General features: G+C 38.7%; 1 protein-coding gene across 1 annotated transcript in view; it reads left to right on the top strand.

Annotated features, from left to right (window-relative positions):
- CTNNA1 (catenin alpha 1) overlaps nt 1–27,146 on the top strand; it is a 181,231-nt gene that overhangs the window by 50,009 nt on the left and 104,076 nt on the right. The window contains exons 4-7 of the mRNA XM_082836989.1: nt 12,236–12,402; nt 13,152–13,271; nt 21,400–21,666; nt 24,146–24,349. Of these exons, the coding sequence (XP_082693115.1) occupies nt 12,236–12,402; nt 13,152–13,271; nt 21,400–21,666; nt 24,146–24,349 (758 nt within the window). The remainder of the gene's footprint in view (nt 1–12,235; nt 12,403–13,151; nt 13,272–21,399; nt 21,667–24,145; nt 24,350–27,146) is intronic.

The following is a 27,146-nucleotide window of genomic DNA, read 5'->3' as shown; positions in this document are numbered from 1 at the left end:
AAAAATAAAAACAAAAAACAAAAGAATTTTCTTTAGTAGGCCCTTGACTTTTCTTCTTAGTAGCAGACCAAATTCTTGAAAGAGCAGTTTTATTTCTAACTTGTTCTGTTATCCTTGAAATCTGGCTTTTGCACCTACCACAGAATCATTCTTCATTACCTCCATGCCAGCCACACTGGCTCTCTTGGTCTTCCAAGATCATTTTAGTGTGCATCTGCCCTAGGGTCTTTGACTTGGTGTTCCCTCTGCTTGGAATGTTGCCTTGAGTTAGCCACATTGCTCCTGTGCTGCCTTTTTCAAGACTTTCCTCAAGTGGTACCTTTTCAGTGAGGCCTGCCTTGATCCCCATATTTTAAATTGTATCTTATATCCCCACTCTCCCTGTCCTTCTTTCTGTCACTGCCCCTCCATAATTGATTTATTTATTATGTTTATTATCTTTTCCTCTCATTAAAATATAAGCTCCCTGGAGCCAGGAATTTTTGTCTGGTTAATTTCTATCCCAAGTGTTTAGAATAGCGCCTGGCTCATTGCAGGCACTCAGTAACACTTGCTGAAAGAAGGCATGGATGCCCTTGAGGGTCATTGGTGAACAGATTTGAATACTCAGGAAACGCAATGAAGATCTTTTCTCTGTCTTCTCATCTTGTTTTACCTAATAGTAATAATTTCTACCAACCCTATATTGTCTCCTAATGCAAGGTAATAAAGTAGGCCTCTTATTAGTTGACCCTCGCAGCAAGTTATTCTCTAAGCATTACAGAAGAGGAAACAGGCTATGGAGTCCAGTCACATAGTAAGTGGAAAAGTCAAAACTCAAGCTTACCTCCAACTCCAAGGTGTGTGCATTTTCAGGTCACTGCATTTTATACTCTTATTTATCTTTTTATTTTCTGAGTCATAATAATTCACATACCGTAATATTTACCGTTTTAAGGCATACAATTCAGTGGTTTTTAGTATATTTACAAGGTTGTACAGCCATTACTGCTATGTAATTCCAGAACATTTTCATTACCCTAGAAAGAATCCTCATACCTATTAGCAGTTAGTAGTCCTCACTCTTCCCTTCTGCCCCAGCCCCTAGCAACTGTTTATCTAGTTTCTATCTTTGGATTTACCTATTGTGAACATTTCATATAAATGGAGTAATACAATATATGGCTTTTTGTGGCTGGCTGCTTTCACTTAGCATAATGCTTTGAGGGTTCATCCATGTTGTAGCATGTACTTTATTCCTTTTTATGGCTAAATATTTCATTATATGGATATACCACATTTTATTTATCCATTCATTAATTGATGTTTGGATTGTTTCCATATTTCAACTATTATGAATAGAGCTTCATGTATATGTTTTTGTGTAGACACTTGTTTTCAGTTCTCTTGGGTATATACCTAGGAGTAGAATTGATGGGTCATATGGTAACTCTACATTTAATCTTTTGAGGAACTGCTAGACTGTTTTCCAAAGTGGCTGTACCATTTTATATTCCCACCAATTGGCTATGAGAGTTCCAGATTCCCCATATCCTCACCAACATTTGTTGTTATTTGTCTTTTTTATTATAACTATCCTAGTATAAGGATAGTTTTATTATAACATATCTTAGGTCTCAAGAAATATTTAGTGATTTTCTTTTTATTGCCTTCATTCTTTTTTATTCTTATTAGTCATCCATTTTATACACATCAGTGTATACATGTCAATCCCAATCTCCCAAATCATCACACCACCACCCACACCCCCCGCCACTTTCCCCTCCTGGTGTCCATACATTTGTTCTCTACATCTGTGTCTCAATTTCTGCCCTGCAAACTGGTTCATCTGTACCATTTTTCTAGGTTCCACATACATGTGTTAATATATGATTTTTGTTTTTCTCTTTCTGACTTACTTCACTCTGTATGACAGTCTCTAGATCCATCCATGTCTCTACAAATGACCCAATTTTGTTCCTTTTTATGGCTGAGTAATATTCCATTGTATATGTACCACATCTTCTTTATCCATTCATCTGTCGATGGGCATTTACGGTGCTCCCATGACCTGGCTATTGTAAGTAGTGCTGCAGTGAACATTGGGGTGGATGTGTCTTTTTGAATTATGGTTTTCTCTGGGTATATGCCCAGTAGTGGGATTGCTGGATCATATGGTAATTCTATTTTTACTTTTTAAAGGAACCTCCATACTGTTCTCCATAGTGGCTGTACCAATTTACATTCCCACCAACAGTGCAAGAGGGTTCCCTTTTCTCCGCACCCTCTCCAGCATTTGTTGTTTGTAGATTTTCTGATAATGCCCATCCTAACTGGTGTGAGGTGATACCTCATTGTAGTTTTGATTTTCATTCTCTAATAATTAGTGATGTTGAGCAGCTTTTCATGTGCTTCTTGGCCATCTGTATGTCTTCTTTAGAGAAATGTCTATTTAGGTCTTCTGCCCATTTTTGGATTGGGTTGTTTTTTTAATATTGAGCTGCATGAGCTGTTTATATATTTTGGAGATTAATCCTTTGTCGATTCGTTTACAAATATTTTCTCCCATTCTGAGGGGTGTCTTTTCGTCTAGTTTATGGTTTCCTTTGCTGTGCAGAAGCTTTTAAGTTTCATTAGGTCCCATTTGTTTATTTTGATTTCCATTACTCTAGGAGGTGGATCAAAAAAGATCTTGCTGTGATTTATGTCAAAGAGTGTTCTTCCTATGCTTTCCTCTGAGAGTTTTATAGTGTCCGGTCTTACTTTAGGTCTTGAATCCATTTTGAGTTTATTTTTGTGTATGGTGTTAGGGAGTGTTCTAATTTCATAATTTTACATGTAGCTGTCCAGTTTTCCCAGCACCACTTATTGAAGAGCCTGTCTTTTCTCCATTGTATATCCTTGTCTCCTTTGTCATGGATTAGTTGGCCATAGGTGTGTGAGTTTATCTCTGGGCTTTCTATCTTGTTCCATTGATCTATATTTCTGTTTTTGTGCCATTACCACATTGTCTTGATTACTGTAGTTTTGTAGTATAATCTGAAGTCGGGGAGTCTGATTCCTCCAGCTCCGCTTTTTTCCCTCAGGACTGCTTTGGGTGTTCGGGGTCTTTTGTGTCTCCATACAAATTTTAAGATTTTTTGTTCTAGTTCCCGTAAAAAATGCCATTGGTAATTTGATAAGGATTGCACTGAATCTGTAGATTGCTTTGGGTAGTATAGTCATTTTCACAATATTCTTCCAATCCAAGAACATGGTATATCTCTCCATCTGTTGGTATCATCTTTAATTTCTTTCATCAGTGTCTTATAGTTTTCTGCATACAGGTCTTTTGTTTCCCTAGGTAGGTTTATTCCTAGGTATTCTTTCTGTTGCAGTGGTAGATGGAAGTGTTTCCTTAATTTCTCTTTCAGATTTTTCATCATTAGTATATAGGAATGCAAGAGATTTCTGTGCATTAATTTTGTACCCTGCAGCTTTATCAAATTCATTGATTAGCTCTAGTAGTTTTCTGATGGCATCTTTAGGATTCTCTATGTATAGTATCATGTCATCTGCAAACAGTGAGAGTTTTACTTCTTTTTTTCCAATTTGTATTCTTTTTATTTGTTTTTCTTCTCTGATTGCCATGGCTAGGACTTCCAAAACTATGTTGAATAATAGAGGTGAGAGTGGACATCCTTGTCTTGTTCCTGATCTTAGAGGAAATGCTTTCAGTTTTTCACCATTGAGAAAGTTTGCTCTGGGTTTGTCATATATGGCCTTTATTATGTTGAAGTAGGTTCCCTCTTATGCCCACTTTGTGGAGAGTTTTTATCATAAATGGGTGTTGAATTTTCTCAGAAGTGTTTTCTGCAGCTCTTGAGAAGATCATATGGTTTTTATTCTTCAGTTTGTTAATATGGTGTATCACATTAATTGATTTGCATATATTGAAGAATCCTTGCATCTCTGGGATAAATCCCACTTGATCATGGTGTATGATCCTTTTAATATATTGTTGGATTCTATTTGCTAGTATTTTGTTGAGGATTTTTGCATCTATATTCATCAGTGATATTGGTCTGTAATTTTCTTTTTTTGTAGTATCTTTGTCTGGTTTTGGTATCAGGGTGATGGTGGCCTCATAGAATGAGTTTGGGAGTGTTCCTTCCTCTACAATTTTTTTTGAGGAGTTTGAGAAGGATGGGTGTTAGCTCTTCTCTAAATGTTTGATAGAATTTACCTGTGAAGCCATCTGGTCCTGGACTTTTGTTTGTTGGAAGATTTTTAATCACAGTGTCAATTTCAGTGCTTGTGATTGATCTGTTCATATTTTCTATTTCTTCCTGGTTCAGTCTTGGAAGGTTATACCTTTCTAAGAATTTGTCCATTTCTTCTAGGTTGTCCATTTTATTGGCATAGAGTTGCTTGTGGTAGTCTCTTAGGATACTTTGTATTTCTGCGGTGTCTGTTGTAACTTCTCCTTTTTCATTTATTTTCGTGATTTGAGTACTCTCCCTATTTTTCTTGATGAGTCTGGCTAATGGTTTATCAATTTTGTTTATTTTCTCAAAGAACCAGCTTTTGGTTTTATTGATCTTTGCTGTTGTTTTCTTTGCTTCTATTTCATTTATTTCTGCTCTGATCTTTATGATTTCTTTCCTTCTGCTAACTTTGGGTTTTGTTTGTTCTTTTTCTCGTTCCTTTAGGTGTAAGGTTAGATTGTTTATTTGAGATATTTCTTGTTTGTTGAGGTAGGCTTGTATAGTTATAAACTTCCCTCTTAGAACTGCTTTTGCTGCATCCCATAGGTTTTGGGTCACCGTGTTTTCATTATCATTTGTCTGCAGTATTTCTTGATTTCCTCAGTGATCTCTTGGCTGTTTAGTAACATATTGTTTAGCCTCCATGTGTTTGTGTTTTTTACGTTTTTTTCCCTGTAACTGATTTCTAATATGATAGCGTTGTGGTCAGAAAAGATGCTTCATATGATTTCAGTTTTCTTAAATTTACCGAGGCTTGATTTGTGACCCAAGATGTGATCTATCCTGGAGAATGTTCCATGTGCACTTGAGAAGAAAGTGTAATCTGCTGTTTTTGGATGGAATGTCCTATAAATATCAATTAAATTTGTCTGGTCTATTGTGTCATTTAAAGCTTGTGTTTCCTTATTAATTTTCTGTTTGATCTGTCCATTGGTGTAAGTGAGGTGTTAAGGTCCCCCACTATTATTGTGTTACTGTGAATTTCCTCTTTTATAGCTTTTAGCAGTTGCCTTATGTATTGAGGTGCACCTGTGTTGGGTGCATATATGTTTATAATTGTTATATGTTCTTCTTGGATTGATCCCTTGATCATTATGTAGTGTCCTTCCTTGTCTCTTGTACCATTCTTTATTTTAAAGTCTATTTTATCTGATATGAGTATTGCTACTCCAGCTTTCTTTTGATTTCCATTTGCATGGAATATCTTTTTCCATCCCCTCACTTTCAGTCTGTATGTGTCCCTAGGTCTGAAGTGGGTCTTTTGTAGACAGCATATATATAGGTCTTGTTTTTGTATCTATTCAGCAAGCCTTTGTCTTTTGGTGGAGCATTGAATCCATTCACGTTTAAGGTAATTATCGATATGTATGTTCCTATGACCATTTTCTTAATTGTTTTGGGTTTGTTTTTGTAGGTCCTTTTCTTCTCTTGTGTTTCCCACTTAGAGAAGTTCCTTTAGCATTTGTTGTAGAGCTGGTTTGGTGTTGCTGAATTCTCTTAACTTTTGCTTGTCTGTAAAGCTTTTGATTTCTCCATGGAATGTGAATGAGATCCTTGCGGGGTAGAATAATCTTGGTTGTAGGTTCATCCCTTTCATCACTTTAAGTATATCATGCCACTCCCTCTGGCTTGTAGAGTTTCTGCTGAGAAATCAGCTGTTAACCTTATGGGAGTTCCCTTGTATGTTATATTTCCCTTGCTGCTTTCAATAATCTTTCTTTGTCTTTAATTTTTGTCCATTTGATTACTATGTGTCTCGGTGTGTTTCTCCTTGGGTTTATCCTGTATGGGACTCCCTGCGGTTCCTGGACTTGGGTGGCTATTTCCTTTCCCGTGTTAGGGAAGTTTTCGACTATAATCTCTTCAAATATTTTCTCAGGTCCTTTTTCTCTCTCTTCTCCTCCTGGGACCCCTATAATGCGAATGTTGTTGTGTTTAATGTTGTCCCAGAGGTCTCTTAGTCTGTCTTCATTTCTTTTCATTATTTCTTCTTTCTTCTGTTCCGCAGCAGTGAATTCCACCATTCTGTCTTCCAGGTCACTTATCCGTACTTCTGCCTCAGTTGTTCTGCTATTGATTCCTTCTAGTGTAGTTTTCATTTCAATTATTGTATTGTTCATCTCTGTTTGTTTGTTCTTTAATTCTTCTAGGTCTTTGTTAAACATTTCTTGCATCTTCTTGATCTTTGCCTCCATTCTTTTTCCAGGGTCCTGGATCATCATCACTGTCATTATTCTGAATTCTTTTTCTGGAAGGTTGCCTATCTCCACTTCATTTAGTTGTTTTTTTGGGGTTTTATCTTGTTCCTTCATCTGGTATGTAGCCCTCTGCCTTTTCATCTTGTCTGTCTTTCTGTGAATGTGTTTTTTGTTCCACAGGCTGCAGGATTGTAGTTCCTGCTTCTGCTTTCTGCCTTCTGGTGGATGAGGCTATCTAAGAGGCGTGCAAGTTTCCTGATGGGAGGGACTGGTGGTGGGTAGAGCTGGGTGTTGCTCTGGTGGGCAGAGCTCAGTAAAACTTTAATCCACTTGACTGCTGATGGGTGGGCCTGGGTTCCCTCCCTGTTGGTTGTTTGGCCTGAGGCAACCCAACACTGGAGCCTACCTGGGCTCTTTGGTGTGGCTAATGGCAGACTCTGGGAGGGATCACACCAAGGAGTACTCCCCAGAACTTCTGCTGCCAGTGTCCTTGTCCTCACGGTGAGATGGAGCCACCGCCCCCACCTCTGCAGAAGACCGTCCCACACTAGCAGGTAGGTCTGGTTCAGACTCCCCTGGGGTCACTGCTCCTTCCCCTGGGTCCTTATATGCACACTACTTTGTGTGTGCCCTCCAAGAGTGGAGCCTCTGTTTTCCGCAGTCCTGTCGAAGTCCTGCAGTCAAATCCTGCTAGCCTTCAAAGTCTGATTCTCTAGGAATTTCTCCTCCCGTGGCCGGACCCCCTGGTTTGGAAGCCTGACATGGGGCTCAGAACCTTCACTCCAGTGGGTGGACTTCTGTGGTATAAGTGTTCTCCAGTGTGTGAGTCACCCACCCAGCAGTTATGGGATTTGATTTTATTGTGATTGCGCCCCTCCTACCGACTCATTGTGGCTTCTCCTTTGTCTTTGAATGTGGGGTATCTTTTTTGGTGAGTTCCAGTGTCTTCCTTTCAATGATTGTTCAGTTAGTTGTGATTCTGGTGTTCTCACAAGAGGGAGTGAGAGCACGTTCTTCTGTTCCTCCATCTTGAACCAATCTCCTTGCCTTCATTCTTGAATGATTATATTTAGTGATTTTGATATGCATTGTCCTTACAGTAAATGAGGTTGGGCATCTTTTCATGTGCTTATTAGCCATTTATATATCTTCTTTGGAGAGGTGTGGTATAATTCCTTTGCCTATTTTAAATTGGATTATTTGTCTTTTTATTGTTGATTTTAAGACTTCTTTATATAATGTGGATAGTGGATCCTTATCAGATATATGGTTTTCAAAAATTTTCTCCCATTCTGTGGGTCTTTTCATTTCTTGATAGTGTCCTTAGAAGCACAAAAATTTAAAATTTTGATGATGTCCAGTTTTTATCTTTTTTCTTTATATATGACACTTTAGGTGTCATAGCTAAGAAACCATTGCCTAATCAGAGTTCTTGAAGACTTTATCAATGTTTTCTTCTAACTGTTTTATAATTGTAGCTTTTACATTTGGTTTTGATCTATTTTGAAAGTATATGGCATGAGGCAGGGGTCCAACTTCATTGTTTTTCGTGTGGATATTCAGTTGTCCCAGTACTATTTGTTAAAAACACTGTTTTCCCCCTATTGAATGGTCTTGGCAGCCTTGTTGAAAATTAATTTACTGTATTTCTGGATTCTCATTTCTATTCCAGTGATTTATATGTATATATTTGATTTTGTTGACCACTTTCCTTTGCAAATGCTTATCTTGTTTTAGACAGTTTGTCATCTTGGGTCTCTTCGTTTCTCTTGTCACAGAGTCTTCTTTCCCTTACCTCTAAAGCCGCAGTCTCAAGGCCTGCAGCTTTTTTTAAAAAAATCTTCCCCAGTTCATTTCATGTGCATACATGTAGTATGCCCTGGCTCTCCTCTCCGTCTCAGAACAGCTGTACCTTGAATCCTTTAAGTAGTATTCCACCATGCTTTCTTTTCCCTTACTTTTTTTTTTTTTTTTTTTTTTTTTTTTTAAGCCGTGCCACCCAGCTTGTGGGATCTTAGTTCCCCAACCAGGGATTGAACCCAGGCCCTTGACAGTGAAAGTGTGGAGTCCTTAACCACTGGACTGCCAGGGAATTCCCTCCCTCCCTCTTAATAATCAAAGGTTATCATATCATTTGACCCCTGCATTTATAATTTACTACTGTTCTTTCCTGGGCTCTTACTGTGGCTTTCTGACCCATATTACTGGCCAGGTTTATTATATATGCTTTAGTTAGGTTGACCTTGACTTCCCTTTTTGGCTCAGGGATTCTTGTTTGTACTGTTTGTCCATGGCCTTTCTACCCATCATCATATCCACCCCCCGATCATCTGATGCTTCTATACACATCCTTTACTTCCAAGTTAGACTAGAGAACTCAAACATGCCTTTTTATTGTATACCCAGCTTGTTAAGTGGTTCTAAGAACATAGGCATTAAGCATTACAAATCCTGTCTCTCTCATTTACTATTAGGTGAAATAGTAACTAACTTAATCAAGTTAAGTTAGTTACTGTTAAGTTAGTTAACTTGCCTAAGCTTTAGTTATCTCTTTTGTAAAGAAGGGCTAATACCACCTACTTTCTAGGTGGTTCATAGGATTAAATAAAATAAGTGTAGTGCCATGGAGTGGGCATTCAATAAATGTTAGATATTACTATGTTGTTGTTCCCTTTGCTTGAGGTGCCAGCTCCCTTAACTCTACTGTCCCAAGTTCTTCCTATCCTTTGGGGGTAGAGTCCATTTCAGAGGACCATGTCTTCAATAAAACTGTTGTTGGCATTTCACTTATACCCCAAACTGGTCGTTTAGTGCTTCCTTTTTTGACCCTATGCTACTCTGTGCCTTTCTTAAAGCTCGTATGTTAAAAATGCCACATAATTTCTGTATGATCACTTTCTTCTTCTCTGGTTTATAAACCATTTGAAAGCAGAGGTAAGTCTTGCTCAGCTTCTTATCCGTGGCACTGGATTTATTTGTTTGTGTAATATGCTCTCAATAAATAGGTGGAATTCTTTTTATTGTATAAGGCCAATATTTCTTATTTAATATCCCTTGCTTAAAATTAATATTAGGCAAATATCTTTTTCTGCAAGGCTTTAGGGACAACTTCTTACATGAGTAACTAACTTTCCCTGATATATTCCCATAGCACCTTGTCCACAGTGCTATTGTAATTTTTGACTGCATTGTAATATTCCCTAATTTGTAGGCCCTTTGAGTACAGGCGCCTTGTCTTAATCAGCTTTTAATTGTTTGCTTGTCTGTCTTACCCCCTCCATAGAGCTCCATGAGGACATGGGCTGTTTCTTGAGCACTATATCGCTGCCCTTTAATGTATAGTGGGTGCTCAAATATTTGTTGAATAGATAAATGAATGGCTGAGCTCTGTCTTTTTAAGTACCATAAAATAACATTTTTGTTAAGTATCCACGTAATTGTCATATGTCTGTATCTTAGATCCAGGAAAACTTTTAACTATGAACTTCTTCATTGTGAGTTATTTCTGACCTGACAAATACGCAGAGCTTGTCTTTGCTCTTAATACTATATTGTGCTTCTTAGCCTAATTAATACATGAATCTGAGGGTGAATTTAACTTTTTCCCCCTAATCTCACATTCTGCAACTAAATTTGATAGCTAGGAGAAATTTGGTAGGTCTCTTCAGAAGTAGCTAGGCTTCTAGGACTTCCCTGGTGGCACAGTGGTTAAGAATCCGCCTGCCAATGCAGGGGACACAGGTTCGATCCCTGGTCCAGGAAGATCCCACATGCCATGGAGCAGCTAAGCCTGTGCACCACAACTACTGAGCCTGCGCTCTAGAGCCCGCGAGCCACAACTACTGAAGCCTGTGTGCCTAGAGCCAGTGCTCCACAACAAGAGAAGCCAGCGCAGTGAGAAGCCCGCGCACCGCAATGAAGAGTAGCCTCCCATTTGCCACAACTAAAGAAAGCCTGCACACAGCAACGAAGATCCAGTGTAGCCCAAAATAAATAAATTAAAAAAAAAAGAAGTAGCTAGGCTTCTTGATAGTGCACTTTTTTTACATTTGTGGAAGAGATGAGAGAGTGAATAGCCTTTAGGCTTTAATCTGAAGTGGACATGTTCAGCCAAGGGAGGGAGTAATTTTCCAGGAATCCAAAGATAGTCACCATAGAGGCACTGTCGGTATAACTGGTGGAACAGACACAGCCCTGGCCCTACAGTTGCTTTCAGCTATAAGAAAAGAGAAACGATAGGCACCTTAAATGATTGTTATTAGAAACAGATAACAAAAAAGTATAAGTTATTTTACAAGTTTCTAGGAAATGTTATAAGTAACTTCTTAGCATTGTTGAAGCCGGGATTGTATAAGTTGGATATTCCTAATAACTATAGTAAAATGTATGTTTTTAGCCTAATTTTAAAAATTATGGATATAATACCTGTTATAGAAAATGTTTTCACAAGTACAGAATAATGTAAAGAGTCAGATTGTAACCTAGTATAACTATTATTTGTCTTTTTAAAAAAAATTATTTTATTTTTTTTGACTGCATCGGGTCTTAGTTGCCGCACGCGGGATCTTCGTTGAGGCATGAGGATCTTTCTTTGCGGCCCGTGGGCTTCTCTCAAGTTGTGGTGTGTGGGTTTTCTCTCTCTGGTTGTGGCATGCGGGCTCCAGGGCACTTGGACTCTGTGGTTTGTGGCACTTGGGCTCTCTTGTTGAGGCGCTTGAGTTCAATAGTTGTGGCGCACGGGCTTAGTTGCCCCACGGCATGTGGGATCTCAGTTCCCCGACCAGGGATCAAACCTGCGTCCCCTGCATTGGAAGGCGGATTCTTTACCCCTGGACCACCAGGGAAGTCCCTATTTGTATTTTTTTATTTTTTTTATTTTTTGCCGTACGCGGGCCTCCCGCTGTTGCGGCCTCTCCCTGTGCGGAGCACAGGTTCCGGACGCGCAGGCCCAGCGGCCATGGCTCATGGGCCCAACCACTTCGCGGCACACGGGATCCTCCTGGACCGGGACGCGAACCCGCATCCCCGCGTCCCCCGCATCGGCAGACGGACTCTCAACCACTGCGCCACCAGGGAAGCCCCCTGTTTGTCTTTTGACTCCAGTCTTTTCTGTATTTTTTAAACACAGATTACATACATTTATCATTTCATCTTTTATTTTTTCTGCTTAAGGTTTCATCATAAGCTTTAACATTTTTTCCCATATATGTGTTAATATTTGCATAATAGTCAATTGTAGGCTTTACCGTAATTTACTTAACTAGATGCTTGGTTGAGCATTTGAGCTGTTGAAAGTGTTTTGCTATGAGGAAAATGAATGAGTCAGTGACTGAACATACCAGTGAGTTTCTGTTTGAGCTGTATGCATTAGGTAGTTGTGATGGTTAATGAAGTATGATGGTCCTACATAATGGTTGCTGTGTTTCTGTATCATTTTGTGGATGTGAGGGTAGATTGCATTAGATCCATTTTTTTCTCCCATTCAAATCTTGAATTTATTTTATTTTTCCATTAGGATACATATAATGGTCCTTCTTGGAAAGGAGTATTATTAGATCAATGGAAAGAAGTATTTTTAAGGCTCTTGATACATTAGTGCTAAATCACTTTCTAGATATTGTGCTTTTACCAGGGATGTATGAAGGTGCTTTTTCTTAGGGACAGCTAGAAAACAAAACAACAAAAATAAAAATCCTTAAACTAAATTCTGCACATGAAATATACAAAGTTTGAATTATTTTTATTTTTTTAAAATGTAGACCAGTTATTTGGTTCATTCTGCTGAGTTTGTTTTTCTATTCTGTAAAACAGGTGATTTGATGAAGAGTGCAGCCGGAGAGTTTGCAGATGATCCCTGCTCTTCTGTGAAGCGTGGCAACATGGTTCGGGCAGCTCGAGCTTTGCTCTCTGCTGTTACCCGGCTGCTTATTTTGGCTGACATGGCAGATGTCTACAAATTACTTGTTCAGCTGAAAGTTGTAAGTATAGGCCTATGTCTGTAATTTGTTCTATCACAGCGAGGCTGCTGCTGGCCATACTTAGTTCAACATTTCTTAGGGTTTGGTTTGGTTTTTTTTTTTTTTTGCGGTACGCAGGCCTCTCACTGTTGTGGCCTCTCCCGTTGCGGAGCACAGGCTCCGGACGCGCAGGCTCAGTGGCCATGGCTCACGGGCCCAGCCGCTCCGCGGCATGTGGGATCTTCCCAGACCGGGGCACGAACCCGTGTCCCCTGCATCGGCAGGCAGACTCTCAACCACTGCGCCACCAGGGAAGCCCTGGTTTGGTTTTGAACTTGGTTTACCTAAATGGACCAGGAATGTTTTTAATTTCCACTCACTCCTCTGTTCCAAGTGAACATCATACTGGCTCTGCTGTGAACCTGTGTTGTCTTTGTTCTAATAAAGAATTTGCAGAAAAGGTTTTGTTTCGACTCCTTCCCTTTTTGTGGTAGTGATTAAACATTTCCTTGTACCAGTAGAGTTCCAGAGTTGAGAAATCAAGATATGTTAAATTGTATCCTTTTAGATGGAAGTCACAATAATGCTGTCCTTCCCCACCTCCCATAAAACTCCCATGTAGTAGCTGCTCAAATGTTTGAGGGCCATGTAAATTGAAGAGGAAGTTTGGATTGCTATGTGAGTAGCTGTCGAAAGGAATAAAAAATTCTAGATCTTCTTTATGTACAGACTTGTTGAGAATTTTTCTTTTGGGGGTGTGTGTTTTATAGGTAGAAGATGGTATCTTGAAACTGAGGAATGCTGGCAATGAACAGGACTTGGGAATACAATATAAGGCCCTGAAACCTGAAGTGGATAAGCTGAACATTATGGCAGCCAAAAGACAACAGGTACAACCATGATTTGGGGATACATTTAAGTTGTTTATATTATTACCTAGTGGGAAAAATCGATTTTACCTAAGTTTTCAGAAGGTACCAATATCTCCCTCTGCTAATATAGTTCCATTAAAGTATTTAGTTTATGATGTGTCCTTTCAGTATTGTTAATAAAGTTAGTATTGAGTTGTATTCATGTTTTGCTCCTATTTTGATTCCTGGGAAAATTTTACTTTAGGTAGCTTAGCAGTTTGTGATAGTGTCTGGAGAAGTGATAGGCTTTTGTTCTGTGTGTTCAAGGATGAACTTGAGTTGGTGGTGGAGTTTAATTCAAACTTTTAAAAACCTTAAACTAGTTAAAACATTGGAATTACTTCTATACCAGAAGGTACCTCCCCCTCCATATTTTATAACTTTTAAAGTGTTTCTTACCATTCAAGTAGTTTTCATAGTGTTAGGAATTTGTGTTGTGTGGTATGTGGATCAGTGTTCTTATTTTTCCAGCCTTTGCTAGCCCTTTGGCATTTTGCTGTTGGGGTGCTTGAAGTCTTCCCTGTGCCCTTCCTGGGTGCTGTGTGTTAGATGTGTGTTCCTTAGGGGGGATGCATGTGTCACCATCCAGCTCTTATAATTTCCATAGTCCTGGTCAAGCTTGTGCTATTCTTATTTTTAAAGAGCGCTGAGTAGATGAATTCTTTTTTTTTTAAATTAATTAATTAATTTTTGGCTGCGTTGGGTCTTCACTGCTGCGTGCGGGCTTTCTCTCGTTGCGGCGAGCAGGGGCTACTCTTCGTTGTGGTGCTCGGGCTTCTTTTGTTGTGGAGCACGGGCTCTAGGCGCATGGGCTTCAGTAGTTGTGCCATGCAGGCTCAGTAGTTGTGGCTCACGGGCTTAGTTGCTCTGCAGCATGTGGGGTCTTCCTGGACCAGGGCTCGAACCCGTGTCCCCTGCATTGGCAGGCGGATTCTTAACCACTGCGCCACCAGGGAAGTCCCGAATTCTTATTATTGTTAGCCAATACCTGTATTGGTTAAAATATTTTATGCTGCAGTTTACAGAAAACCCAGCTCCAAAACTGCTTGAACATTGAGGGGTTTATATTCTCACTAATTAGAAGCCCCAAGTTAGGTTAAGTGACTTCAGGGTTGTTAAATTTAAAGGCTTTGCAGTATCATCAAGCATTCAGTTTCTTGACATTTTCCAGCATTTACCATCTTCAGTGTGCCTGGCACTGGATGGCTGTAGAAGCTCTAGGTATGACATTTGCACGCATCAATATGTCCAGTGAGAAAAAAAAGGACTGTTTCTTCCATATGTCTCTCGTTATAAGCAAATGATCTAGAAGCCTCTAACAGATTCGCCCTAAATATGGATTGTATAACATACCCATTCCTTACTAATCATTGGTAAGAGGAAAGCAGTTAACTCTATCTGACTCAGAGTAATGAAGATCTGCCTTCTTGTCTGTGACAGTGGTAGCCTTCCTGAGAATAGAACTCTGACAGGCATGAGGAACATGGGGTCAATACTGTAAATGTCCAGTATATGACAGCCTCAGCTTTGGAGACTTCAGCTTTCATTTGGTTACATTTACATTAGTATAAAATTCTACCCCACAGCGTTGAGAGAATTAAATTAAAGAATGTGTGTGAAGTATTTAATATAGTGCCAGACACTCAGTAGGCCCTCAGCAGTGGGCAGTTGGTGAATAGTAGTTATTGCTCATATTTTAAGCTGTAAGGTGTCATCAGACTGAATCTGTACATATGATACCCTGGTTTTACATTTCCAGTACTTAATATTACACTTGATAATATAGCTAGATTTGTTGTATTGCCTGAGTAATTTAGTTACTATAGGCTCAGTGTGCTTTTATCATTTGTCCTTGTGTTGGCTTATGTTTCCATCATATAAATCACAAGTAGGTTTTTCTTTTTGAATTCTACAGGTTCTTATTAGGTATCCATTTTATACATATTGGTGTATATATGTCAATCCCAGTCTCCCAATTCATCACACCCCCCCCACCCCGCCCCGCCACTTCCCCCCTTTGGTGTCCATACATTTGTTCTCTACATCTGTGTCTCTATTTCTGCCCTGCAAACCGGTTCATCTGTACCATTTTTCTAGGTTCCACATATATGTGTTAATATATGATATTTGTTTTTCTCTTTCTGACTTACTTCACTCTGTATGACAGTCTCTAGATCCATCCACGTCTCTACAAATGACCCAATTTCGTTCCTTTTTATGGCTGAGTAATATTCCATTGTATATGTGTACCACATCTTCTTTATTCATTCGTCTGTCGATGGGCATTTAGGTTGTTTCCATGACCTGGCTCTTGTAAATAGTGCTGCAATGAACTTTGGGGTGCATGTGTCTTTTTGAATTATGGTTTTCTCTGGGTATATGCCCAGTAGTGGGATTGCTGGGTCATATGGTAATTCCATTTTTAGTTTTTTAAGGAGTGTCCATACTGTTCTCCATAGTGGCTGTATCAATTTACATTCCCACCAATAGTGCAAGAGAGTTTTTTTCTTTTTGCTGGGGCTGACTGATCCGAAGAAGAACTTGTTGTATGATAGTATGGTAATTTTATAAATATGGCAAGCTGGCCAAATTATGTTCACAATTTATTTTACTTAACATTCTTGATATAAGTTCTCTTTTGAATATGTGAAATGAATGTTAGTTATATTTAAAAAATAAAGTTTGGTGAATAGTCTTACTGTCTTAAAACCTAGTCTGATTTTGACTTATGAAGACTTACTATTTTTTATTTTTGCGGTATGCGGGCCTCTCACTGTTGTGGCCTCTCCCATTGCGGAGCACAGTCTCCGGACACGCAGGCTCAGCAGCCATGGCTCACGGGCCCAGCCACACCGCGGCATGTGGGATCTTCCCGGACCAGGGCACGAACCCATGTCCTCTGCATCGGCAGGCGGACTCTCAACCACTGCGCCACCAGAGAAGCCCCAAGACTTAATATTATTTGAGGAAAGTGAGAACATTTAGACTGACACTATTGCATATCTTTGCAAAATGGTGGAATAAGTAAATTGATGATGTTCTTGAGATAAACACAGTAATAGTCCAGAATTTTGTATGCTACTGGAGAAACTTACTGGAAAGTAATGCTGCCTGAGTTTTAATTCTGTGTGCCATGAATCCATGAAGAGTTCCTTCATAATCCCTGATGTATTTAAAAAAAAAAAAAAAGTAGTGAATTTCAAACATTTCCCAAATAAGATGTCATAAAAATCTTGAAATTATTAGTTAACATGCCAGATGATCTTCTGTTAGCACCTCCATGTCTGTTTTCTGCCCTTGGTCACCCTGCTCTCTGCCCCAGGGACCTGACCTGTCTGGACTGCATCCAGGGGCTTCTTTGCTCTCTGGCTTCTGATTGGGTTGGCCACTGGGAGCGCTATTAGGAGATCAGAGGACAGTGAGGATAGGGTTTTATCCCTCCCTGCTGGTTGCCCTGGGTTGCTAAAAGTCATAGCCTCTCTTGGGTGGTATTCTCCCCACACCTCACTTCCTGGGTTCTGGTAACTGCTGCCTCGTTTTGTCTCTTTGGGCCTAAGTGCCCTAATAGCCTGTGGTTTTCCTGAACTTTGCCCATACCTTTTGTAGCATAGTCCCTAAACCATCTTTGAATTGCCCAGCTTGATTTTACCATCTGTTTTCTGTGGGTATCTTTTTTAAAATAATTAATTAATTAATTAATTTGTTTGCCTGCGTTGGGTCTTAGTTGCGGCACTTGGGCTCTCTAGTTGTGGTGCATAGACTTAGTTGCCCCGCGACATGTGGGATCTTCGTTCCCAGACCAGGGATTGAACGCGCGTCCCCTGCATTGGAAGGTGGATTCTTAACCATTGGGACCACCAGGGAAGTCCCTCTGCTGGTATCTTGAGTGATACATTTTAAAGTTTGTCTTGGGTTTGTAGTATGTCATGGTCATTTATAGTTTTCCTTGGACCTAATTCTTTAACCTTTAGCCTTAGCCTCCTACAGTAGAATTTGTTGAATAGGCTGGCTGTGGGTGCCTGTGTGCCTTCTGATCGTAAAGTGACTTTTTATAGGGCCTGGGCCTTGGTGTATATTTCTATAAACTAGTGCTGTTTTTGGGAATTAAACTCAACTCATTTTATCCTAAAGTACCAGCCTGGTGGAAATTTCATGCTCCCTTTTAGATACTGCCCATTGGCCTCCTTCAGTTACTGGTCACAATTTTGCACATGTGTTTTCTGGCAGAATTCCTCTACTGCTGTATGCTTAGTACCCTGGACTGTTTTCACCTTTGACCTTTCCTTCTCTTCCCAGGTGTGGTGTATAATAATTTACCTCCTCATCAAGCCTTTTATATTTGCAGGCAGCCCTAGTCCAGAAAAAGGGTGTTTCCTCAAGAGCAGTATTTGGATGTGATGTGTGTACTTGGATGCTTTAGCCTCCCTTGTACCATTTAAGCAACAGCCACCCAGTGAGGAAATGTTGAACCTTATGAGATATACAGGCACTCTGGGATTTACCTATCTGTCTCTAAGGTTTTTCTGGAACATGGCATGGGGGTGAGGATGTTGCTGAAAATAATAATGAATAACTTTGAAAAGGTGTTTACTATGTGCTAAACACTGTTACAATTCCTTGATAAACACGAATTTGTTTGATTTTTACAAAAACAGTATAAGGTAGATCCTATAATTGATCAGATATTAGTTTTTATACGTGAAGGAACTGTATGTAGCATAGAGAGGTTAAGTAATTTGGCATGGACATTCATCTAGTAAGTGGTGGAGCCAGGTTTTGAACCTAGGCTTGTCTGGCTCCAGAGGACAGGGATTTTGTTTAAACTGCTACTATAATCCCTAATGCCTAGAACATTGCCTGGATACAATAGTGTTCAATAAATATTTGTTTAACTAAAGAGAGAATAACCCATTTTGCTGTACTGCAGATCCATCCTGGAATGGGATTCTGTGTGTGACCATAATCTGTTACTTTCTTGGGCTAGAATATTATTTGCTGACTAGAAGTTTTGAATTTCTATTAGGCTGCAGGCTCTTATTTGACTGTAAGGGTGAAATAGATGGCAGAGGTAAGGATCTGCCAGCATCCACCCTGGTTCCTGTGAAGAGGACTACCTCTGCCTTACATTGTCAATTCTGCCTCCCCAATATGCTAAAGATGGAATACTTTGATGTTTACAATCTACCCACCCAGGTACATGAGTTTGTTGAAATAGGTTTGGTAAAAATGTTGTGCTTCTTACCTAGTCTGTGAACTCTTTCATGATTATTTTTCTGAAAGCCTGAACAGACAAATTGGTAATGGATAGTACTGCCACTGTTTTATGTGTAAATCACCTGTACTGGATGGGTTTGACCATGGACCATTTCTTTAAGTATAGTCATTTGAATCCAAGAGAAGACATCTGATCAATGTCTTCCTAGCTGTCTTCCCTAGCTGTCCAGTGGTTAAGACTCTGGGGGGGGTGGTGGTCACGGAGTTCGATCCCTGGTTGGGGAACTAAGATTCTGTATGCTGCGCGGTGTGGCCAAAAAAAAAAGTGTCTATGGCTACAGTTTTATATTGTTAAGAGGGACATGAGAGGAAACTTTCACTTGAATTTCCAGGTCTTGGTTAGAAAGTGTTATGGATTGCTTAGAATTTAGCTTCTGTTTCTTGGTCACTGCATGTGATAGTTGGTCCAAATTATGTTGAAAGGGGTCATTTCCACTTTATGTTTTCTGTTTGTTCCTGAGTCTGTTTGAAATATAACTGGATTGGTCAGATTGGTGAATCATGAAGGCTGAAGTAGACCAAGCAACTCTATAATTTTCTAAGTAATCTATTACACTGCTTAATAGCTCACTTTTTTTTCACTAATCTGGGTTACTTATCAGGACTATATATCTTGAAAAGAATTCTTATGATTGATCATTATTATAGTAAGTAGTGCTGCCTTGTGATAATGTCTATTTTCCTATCTTAACAAAACCTAGTTTCTTTGTCCTACGGCAAAAGCAATTCTAAAGAGAGAAAATAGAACACCTTAGCAGTTAGGACAAACGATGGTGGCTGTCATTTTCATCATAGATTAAAATATATCCCCCGTACTTGTAAAAGAAGTCTATCAAAGATACATTGTGATGAGGGCAAGACATTTAGAAAATGCCACACAGAACATGTACACTAGCTGCTTATGCATGATGGTGCGCCCTAGACCTTTGTCATAGTTGAAATGATCGTCGACTCTCTAAATCCATGGGGTCCTATTTCTGAGTATTGAACCTGATGTAGTCTTTGGAAAGGTAGGAGTTTATCATACCAGGCCAGCCAGTGGCTTTAGGAAAGTCAGATGTTGAATAGTAATTTTGGCACCTATTATAACTTCAGGTGACCACAAGTGTCTTTGCTAACCTTTACAAGAGGCTGTACTGATATCTAGGTTATAGATACTTAGGAAGAATGCCAAAATTGATTGCAAAACACTTTATAAAACAAAGGACATTATTAAGTGCTTAAAGGCAAATGCCTCCTTAGAAAACTTAAAAGTCCCTGAGGTTGTGGTGAGGCAAGACATTTAGACAATGCCATACAGAACACGTGCACCAGCTGTTTAAGCATAATGGTGAGCCTCAACCCCCTGTCATAGCTTGAGTCTTGAAATGATCACTGATTCTCAAAATCCACAGGGTCCTGTTTATGAATATTTAGCCTAATGTATGGTGCTACAGGGCATTTGGAGTGCTGTGTGCTATTGCTTGCAAATTCAGATTACAAATGAGAAAAGAATTCTAGGAGGAAAAGTAAGCTGTCATATTATACAAGGTTTGAATAAAGATGCAAACCTAAAACATATAGTGAGATGAAGTTTCAGGAAAAGGGAGGAGGTTTGGTGTTCTAATGCTTAATCAGGAACTCATTTAGAAAGATGAGCCATTAAACAGCTGTCAGACTTTAAGTTGAGTAATTGACTTTGGCCTTTCTAAGTCAGTTTTCTCTTACTGTTTGTACATGTAATGCTCATTTTAAAAACATTTAAATTTGTACTGTAGGATTCAGTTGGTGACATTAACATTGAAATTCTAGGATCACACGTAAAATAAGAGTTGGAACAGTTGGTGGTCAGTTATGGTTATCACTTATATTTCTCTTCTGTGGTGGCAGTCCACATTTACTGAAGACTTAGTTTTCTCTGAGTAATTGCAGTAACATAGGGGTACCAGAAATACCCCCTTTCCATCTTGCTTATTATTGGTATCACTTAATTATCACTTAGCATATTCACCCAGTTTACCAAGTAGATGCTGGTAGTTGAAACCATGTTAGGAACCTCAAATCCTTTTAACTCTGAATTATAATTATGGGGTAGAGGAAATTGAAAAAGGACAGTTTCACCTAAGACTACATGTCTATAGAGTATTACAGTGAAATACAAACCTTTTGGATTAAAGTCATGGAGTCCATGAGCCTCAGCTTTATGCCTTAATAATCCGGGTCCTAAGGTGGTCTTTGGGATGTGGGAGGGGAGATGTTCTGTACTTGGGAGAACAGCCTGCCACATCCTCACCTGGCTGGTTTGCGTAGTTTGTGTAAACTTGTGGTATCCCATCCCAAATTTCATAAAAATCTTTCAGTGAACTTTTATAAGTTAATAAAAAAGAAATCCTCTTAATAAGTTTTACTGTGTTTAAATGTGTCTCTGATTTTTCTATTTTGGTTGGAATAGGTACATCCATCTTTATAAAGTTGTAATCAAGATGCTAGTCAGTTTTGTTTTGTTTTTTATTTAGTGCTGTTCTAGATGCTTTACATGCATTGTTCCATTTAATCCTCAAGACAATTGTAAGAGGTAATATTATTGCTCCTATTTTACAGAAGGTGAAACTGAGGATGGAGAGTTTAAATAGGATCATAATAGTAAAAATTAGAGCTGGAGATTCAAATTCAGGTCTGTGTGTTTTGGAAAAGTTTGAACTCTTACCTACTAAGCCATACTGCCTCCTTTGTGATGAACTTTCAAGCCAGGCTGTTAATGAAAATATTGTCTAATTAGTAGAAATTCTAACTTTTCAGAATTCACTGACAAATTTTTATGAGTAGAACCCATATTCTTGTTTTACTCTTGTAGGAACTGAAAGATATGGGCCATCGTGATCAGATGGCTGCAGCCAGAGGAATCCTGCAGAAAAACATTCCAATCCTGTATACTGCATCCCAGGCATGCCTACAGCACCCTGATGTCGCAGCCTATAAGGCCAACAGAGACCTGATATATAAGCAGCTGCAGCAGGCGGTCACAGGCATTTCTAATGCCGCCCAGGCTACTGCATCAGATGATGCCTCCCAGCACCAGGGTGGAGGAGGAGAACTGGCATATGCCCTCAATAACTTTGATGTAAGTTATACTTGGGAGGAGACTACAGGCTCTTGACCATCGCTCAAAGTTAACAGATTTCTGGGGAAATGTGATCAAGGTTTCTCATGAAAGCTCAATTTCTCCTTAGATTTGTAGTCTAAGTTGAAAGAGATTTTATGAACCATCAGTCTACTTGACCTTGACTTGGCCTAAAGCATTTTATCTTTTCTTCCCCCTCCCCTTCCTCTTCCTCTTCCCCTTCCCTTCTCTTTTCTTTTTTAGTTTTAATCTTCTGAATTCTTTTATGCAACTTGTGTTTCCTATGAGGTCATTCTTTGGTGAAGATATGAATTTGGTTCATTTTAATCAAGACTTTAATCTACTGGTAGCTATGAAGTTATGGGAGATACAGAGGCAAAGTGCACTTAGGCTCTGCCCTCCAGGGGCTCACAGTCAGTGAGGGATACAGACACATCATAAGTGACTACGGCAGAAGCACTGTCATCTTAATCTGACTTGTCTGCCTAGATACACTTCTCTTCTCAATGACTAAATAATAGACAAAATTTAATCAAGTGGAAGCAAATTTAGGATTAAAATACTTCCTTAGCATAATGCCATATAATTACCTTTTATAGATGATGCCCCAGATCTGTTCTGTGTATATATTCTGTGTATACACTATCCTATGTATCAACTTTAATCTTAATTTTTGGGGGTGTGTTTTATGGCTTTAAATTCCTACCCACAATGCCTCATGGCTTCCAGTAGATGGCAGCAGTTTAAGATTTTTTTTAAAGTGGTTTTTTTTCTGTTTGTTTTTTTAAACCAACTGTTATGGTTTTTTTTTTTAATTAACATAAGGGAAAATTGCCTTCCAGGTGACCAGCATCCTTTCATTAGCAGGAGTGCTTTGAGGTATAGAATCAATATAATGGAGTGCATTTTAACAGTTTTTTCTGGTCTTTACTTTTCTTTCCTTTGTCTCACCCCTTTACTTTGTCTGGGGTAAAGACAGTATTAAGCCTAAAGACCGTGATGTTAGAACTGAATTTTTACCCTGGAGCCTTAAACATTAAATGACTTTATGGCAAACTCTTAAGATATATCTTACAATTAACTGGCACTGTTGTTTTTCCCCTTCAAATTTGGTAGTATTAGGTACTGCCCCCTTCAAGGCGGTACAGATTACATTTTGCCCTAAGTTGAGTAATGTCTATCAGAGGTCACTTAACCTCTTAAGGCTACAGTGAAACGTCATTCATAAAATGATAAGGTTGGACTAAACGGTTACAGGTCTGTTGAAGTTCTATGACTCTGTGTTAAAATTCTTTGACCATTCATTCTTCATTCCTGTTGGTCATTGTGAAGAAGATGTTATGTATTCAGTTTTGACCAGAGAAATACTGCAGTAACTTAATCTGGTAAAAATATAATCAGCTAAAGTGTAGGTTAATAATAAACCGAAGGAATTGTATGTTTAATTTTGAAACTGACGGTTCTTTGGAAGGGAAAGAAGACGTGTACTTATTGGAAAAGGGCAAGCTTTTTTTAGAGAAAAAACTTGGCATTTAAACTGAGATCAATAAGAGCATAGTTAGTATAAAGAAAAATTAAAGGCAAAATATTTGTATAGACATTTATTGGTGTAAGGATAAATTGTATCAAGTGGAGAAGTTTGAGGAAGGCCAGTAGATCTTGTCCTGGGGGTGTTGATGTTTGACCTATAGTACCTATAGCTTACTTGTGACCTGACCTCACTCATCAGTGGTAAAGCTGGATTTAAGTGGAGTCAGGGGAGTGAAGGGAAGACAGAGGAAGGATTTATTCTTTTGCGGGCAGTTGTACTTCAGAGAGTGGCTTTGTTGGGACAGGTTCCTGTCATCTCTTACAGAATACCTGGAGGTCTTTCAGCAAAGCAAGTCTCTAGTTTGGAATTAACAGGATAAATTTGAGACTGAATTGTTTATAAGCTTTAATGAAATGTATAAGATGAAGAAAATTGAAATTGATTATAAACTCATTACTTTCTGAAACTTTGAAGACAGAAGTCAGTGTTTTGTTTTTATTTATTTTTTGTGGTGAAACAGTTCTGCTAACGTCGTGTAGCAGTTTTATACTCAGTACATAGAAAAGAACAAGAGTGCTAATGTTTATTTTCCTTGTAATTCTCATTTGATAACTTACTATTACTGCATAGGCTGACCTTTAGATGTTCAGATTAAGTAATGTGAACATGATTTTTATGCCGAGATATTTCTGTTTGCATTTGTGGTATCGTACCTTATTCAGGCCCCATTCTGCTGGATAGTATTGCTTCCAGCGTCTTCTTTGAGAAGTAATCCACCATAGGCCAACTTGTGTGGGATGCCCCTCATCTGCCAAGAAGTATAACTTTGTTTCAGGCATTGGAATTTTTATGTTATATATTGGTGTTCCTAATCAACACTTTCCTCACCTTCTTGAATATTGGAGGGAATAGAGATTACACTAGCATTCAATAATGCTTCCTTTGCAGAAACAAATCATTGTGGACCCCTTGAGCTTCAGCGAGGAGCGCTTTAGGCCCTCCCTGGAGGAGCGCCTGGAAAGCATCATTAGTGGGGCTGCCCTGATGGCTGATTCATCCTGCACACGTGATGACCGGCGTGAGAGAATCGTGGCAGAGTGTAATGCTGTCCGCCAGGCCTTGCAGGACCTGCTCTCGGAGTACATGGGCAACGTGAGTAAGAGGAATTTTCTATAGCGGATGTTGGATCTGAGGTGTTTTTCAGAACTTTTCTTTGAAGTAACAGGAGTTTTCCATAATAATTGTTGGGTCTTAACTATACATGTTAAGAGGTCTTTTAACTATACATGTTTTAACTATACATGTCAAATATGTTTTAACTATGTATGTCAAATATGTTTTTAGCTTCTTGACTCTTGGGTGGAGTAAAATTTTTCAAGGAATGGATAAATGGCTTTCTGTAGTGCCCCCTTTCTGCCCAACATTTTGGTGTGAAAAATTTTAAACTTACAGAAATCATATAATGAACACCCATCAACCCTTTATCTAGATTCACCAATTAACATGTAAATACATGTGCATGTTTGTGTGTATAAATATATGCATGTATATGTATATATACACATATACAACCTTTTTTATTTTTATGAAACATTTGAAAGTAAGTTGCGGACATTGTATTGCTTCACCTAAATATTTCAGCATGTGTCTACTAGGGATAGTAACCTTCAATACCCCTAAAATTCCATTATCACATGTAGGTGGCCATCTAATTTTGGGCAAAATGGAATGCTGAAAATATTCATAGTTGATGAAGTTATTTGAATAAGCCATGTGCAGTGCTATAAGAGTAAGTAATTGCCAAGTAGAGAGGTGTATTAGGTGAACTGAGTAGTGTTTTTTAATTTTTAAGGTTTGTGTTTAAAAACCAGTGCTGTGATATTGGATACCTGACAATTTTTTTGCCGTAGAAAATACTGTATCTGTTGATTTCTTTTCTGTATTGTTAATGTCTTATTTTTTCCTTCCCTAATACTTCTTTCATTCCAGTTATTTAATGCTGGTTTAGGGTTAGTGTAGTTTAGACCTTGTACCCAGTATTTTACTGTGGCAAAGAAGGAATAACTTAAATAAAAATTATATAAAATCATTTTAAAGGGAAGAAGGACAATGCAAATTAGTTCTCACTAGTGATTTTTCCCTATTTAATAGTTTTCACGAAAAGATCCTTGGTACTTTCTCATTTGTTCATTTGCCATGCATCTTGTTTGTTCACTTATATTCTTATATAAGTGAACATATAATGGTGAGTCATGATGGAATTCCTAGGGTGAAGATGAATGCTTTCCTGTGTTTATCTTGTTTCTACCATATTGTGAAATTAGTGAAGCATATTGAATTTTTTTAAGCCATTGCCATGTTTTGATCGTATGCAGTCTACCTCAGAAAAATGAGATTAGAGGCTTAGTTAAATCAAATGGAAAAAGCGGTTGATAAGTCACAGTGAAAATGTGGGACACATTTAAAAATGCATATATAAGCCTGAAAATCAGAAAATATAAAAAAATGAATAATTTGAAGACTGGCTCTGGGAAACAAAGACTCATGGCATGTATGTGAATCAGTTATCTACTATCGTGTGCTGAAGTGGTACGAAAGTGTCCAATGCAGTTATGATTGGGAAACCACTTTAAAAACAGCCTTTGTGGGGAAGAGTATGTGATAAATCTGTTCTTATTCCTCCATACTAGAGTTTCCTAACCAGTCTAAAAGATATTCCTTGAGTCTTGGGGTTGGTCACATCTTGGACTAGCCATCTCTGATCATGAGGTACCTCCTAGATTCTCCCCAGAATGCCAGACAAATAGTACTTTCTGTTTTGCGCCATGGATGTAAGTAATGGTGGGAGATACTCATTTATACTGAAGATAAGGAGACCATAACAGCACTCTTACATAACATTTTATTATGTAAGTGAAAACTAGAACAGTGATTGATGTCAGGCTGAAATTTAAGGATTATGGTGGGGGTTTTGAAAGAAATTCTCTCAGTATTCAGAAATATATTTTAGAAGATGATTTCTGAACACATTTCTTCTAAAGATAAAAATATTTAGTTTCCTTGAATTGACTCACATAACAGTGATCAGGCTGTGTCCTGTCAAAAAGTGATGGAGTGAGGATAAAGGGGGAGGGCAATGAAGCACATTTGAAGAAAGCTTAGAATGGTAAAAGGGTCTGCAAGAAGCAGAATCAACTAGGGATAGATTTTTGCTTATTTATGAAGCATTCAAGAACATTTAGAACCTCCAGTGACAGTCAGAACTTAACCGGCAGTATCTTCCTGTCACTCAGTTCATATTGAGTATGTGTCATCTGCAGAGTAGTGTGCTGTGTAAAAGGAGGAATGAGGCACTGATCCCTCCCTTCTGAAACATACAGCATCTCTACAGAACATTTATTGGGAGTACCATCATAGGTACTACTAAAATACCATGGGGATTGCAAGGAGGATGAGATTATTTCTAGCTGGAATGGAGTATTTATTTTATAATCTTTGTATTGAGCTTTACCTTGATTTTAAAAAAATGATTCACTTTAAGTTTTGATTATTTCTTTTGAAAAATATTAGATAAATAATTATGGTATGTGGAGAATTGAGATAGTCTGGATTAATTAAAACTGGTTCATTACTTAGAACTTTGTTGACAGAGTGGTAAAATCCAGAAAGGTTCACGTATTTTTACTTTTTTTCATTTCCTGGGTTCTCTCAGTCATGTCATGATTTTTATAGATACATACTTTTTTTATATATATAAATTTATTTATTTATTTATTTATTTATGGCTGTGTTGGGTCTTCGTTTCTGTGCGAGGGCTTTCTCTAGTTGCGGTGAGCGGGGGCCACTCTTCATCGCGGTGCGCGGGCCTCTCACTATCGCGGCCTCTCTTGTTGCAGAGCACAGGCTCCAGTCACGCAGGCTCAGTAGCTGTGGCGCACGGGCTTAGTTG

Source organism: Leucopleurus acutus (assembly GCF_964270905.1).
Source record: "Leucopleurus acutus genome assembly, chromosome: 3".
NCBI lineage: Eukaryota > Metazoa > Chordata > Mammalia > Artiodactyla > Delphinidae > Leucopleurus > Leucopleurus acutus.
Note: the sequence above shows the minus strand (reverse complement) of the source record. Positions and strands in the feature narration are given on the sequence as shown.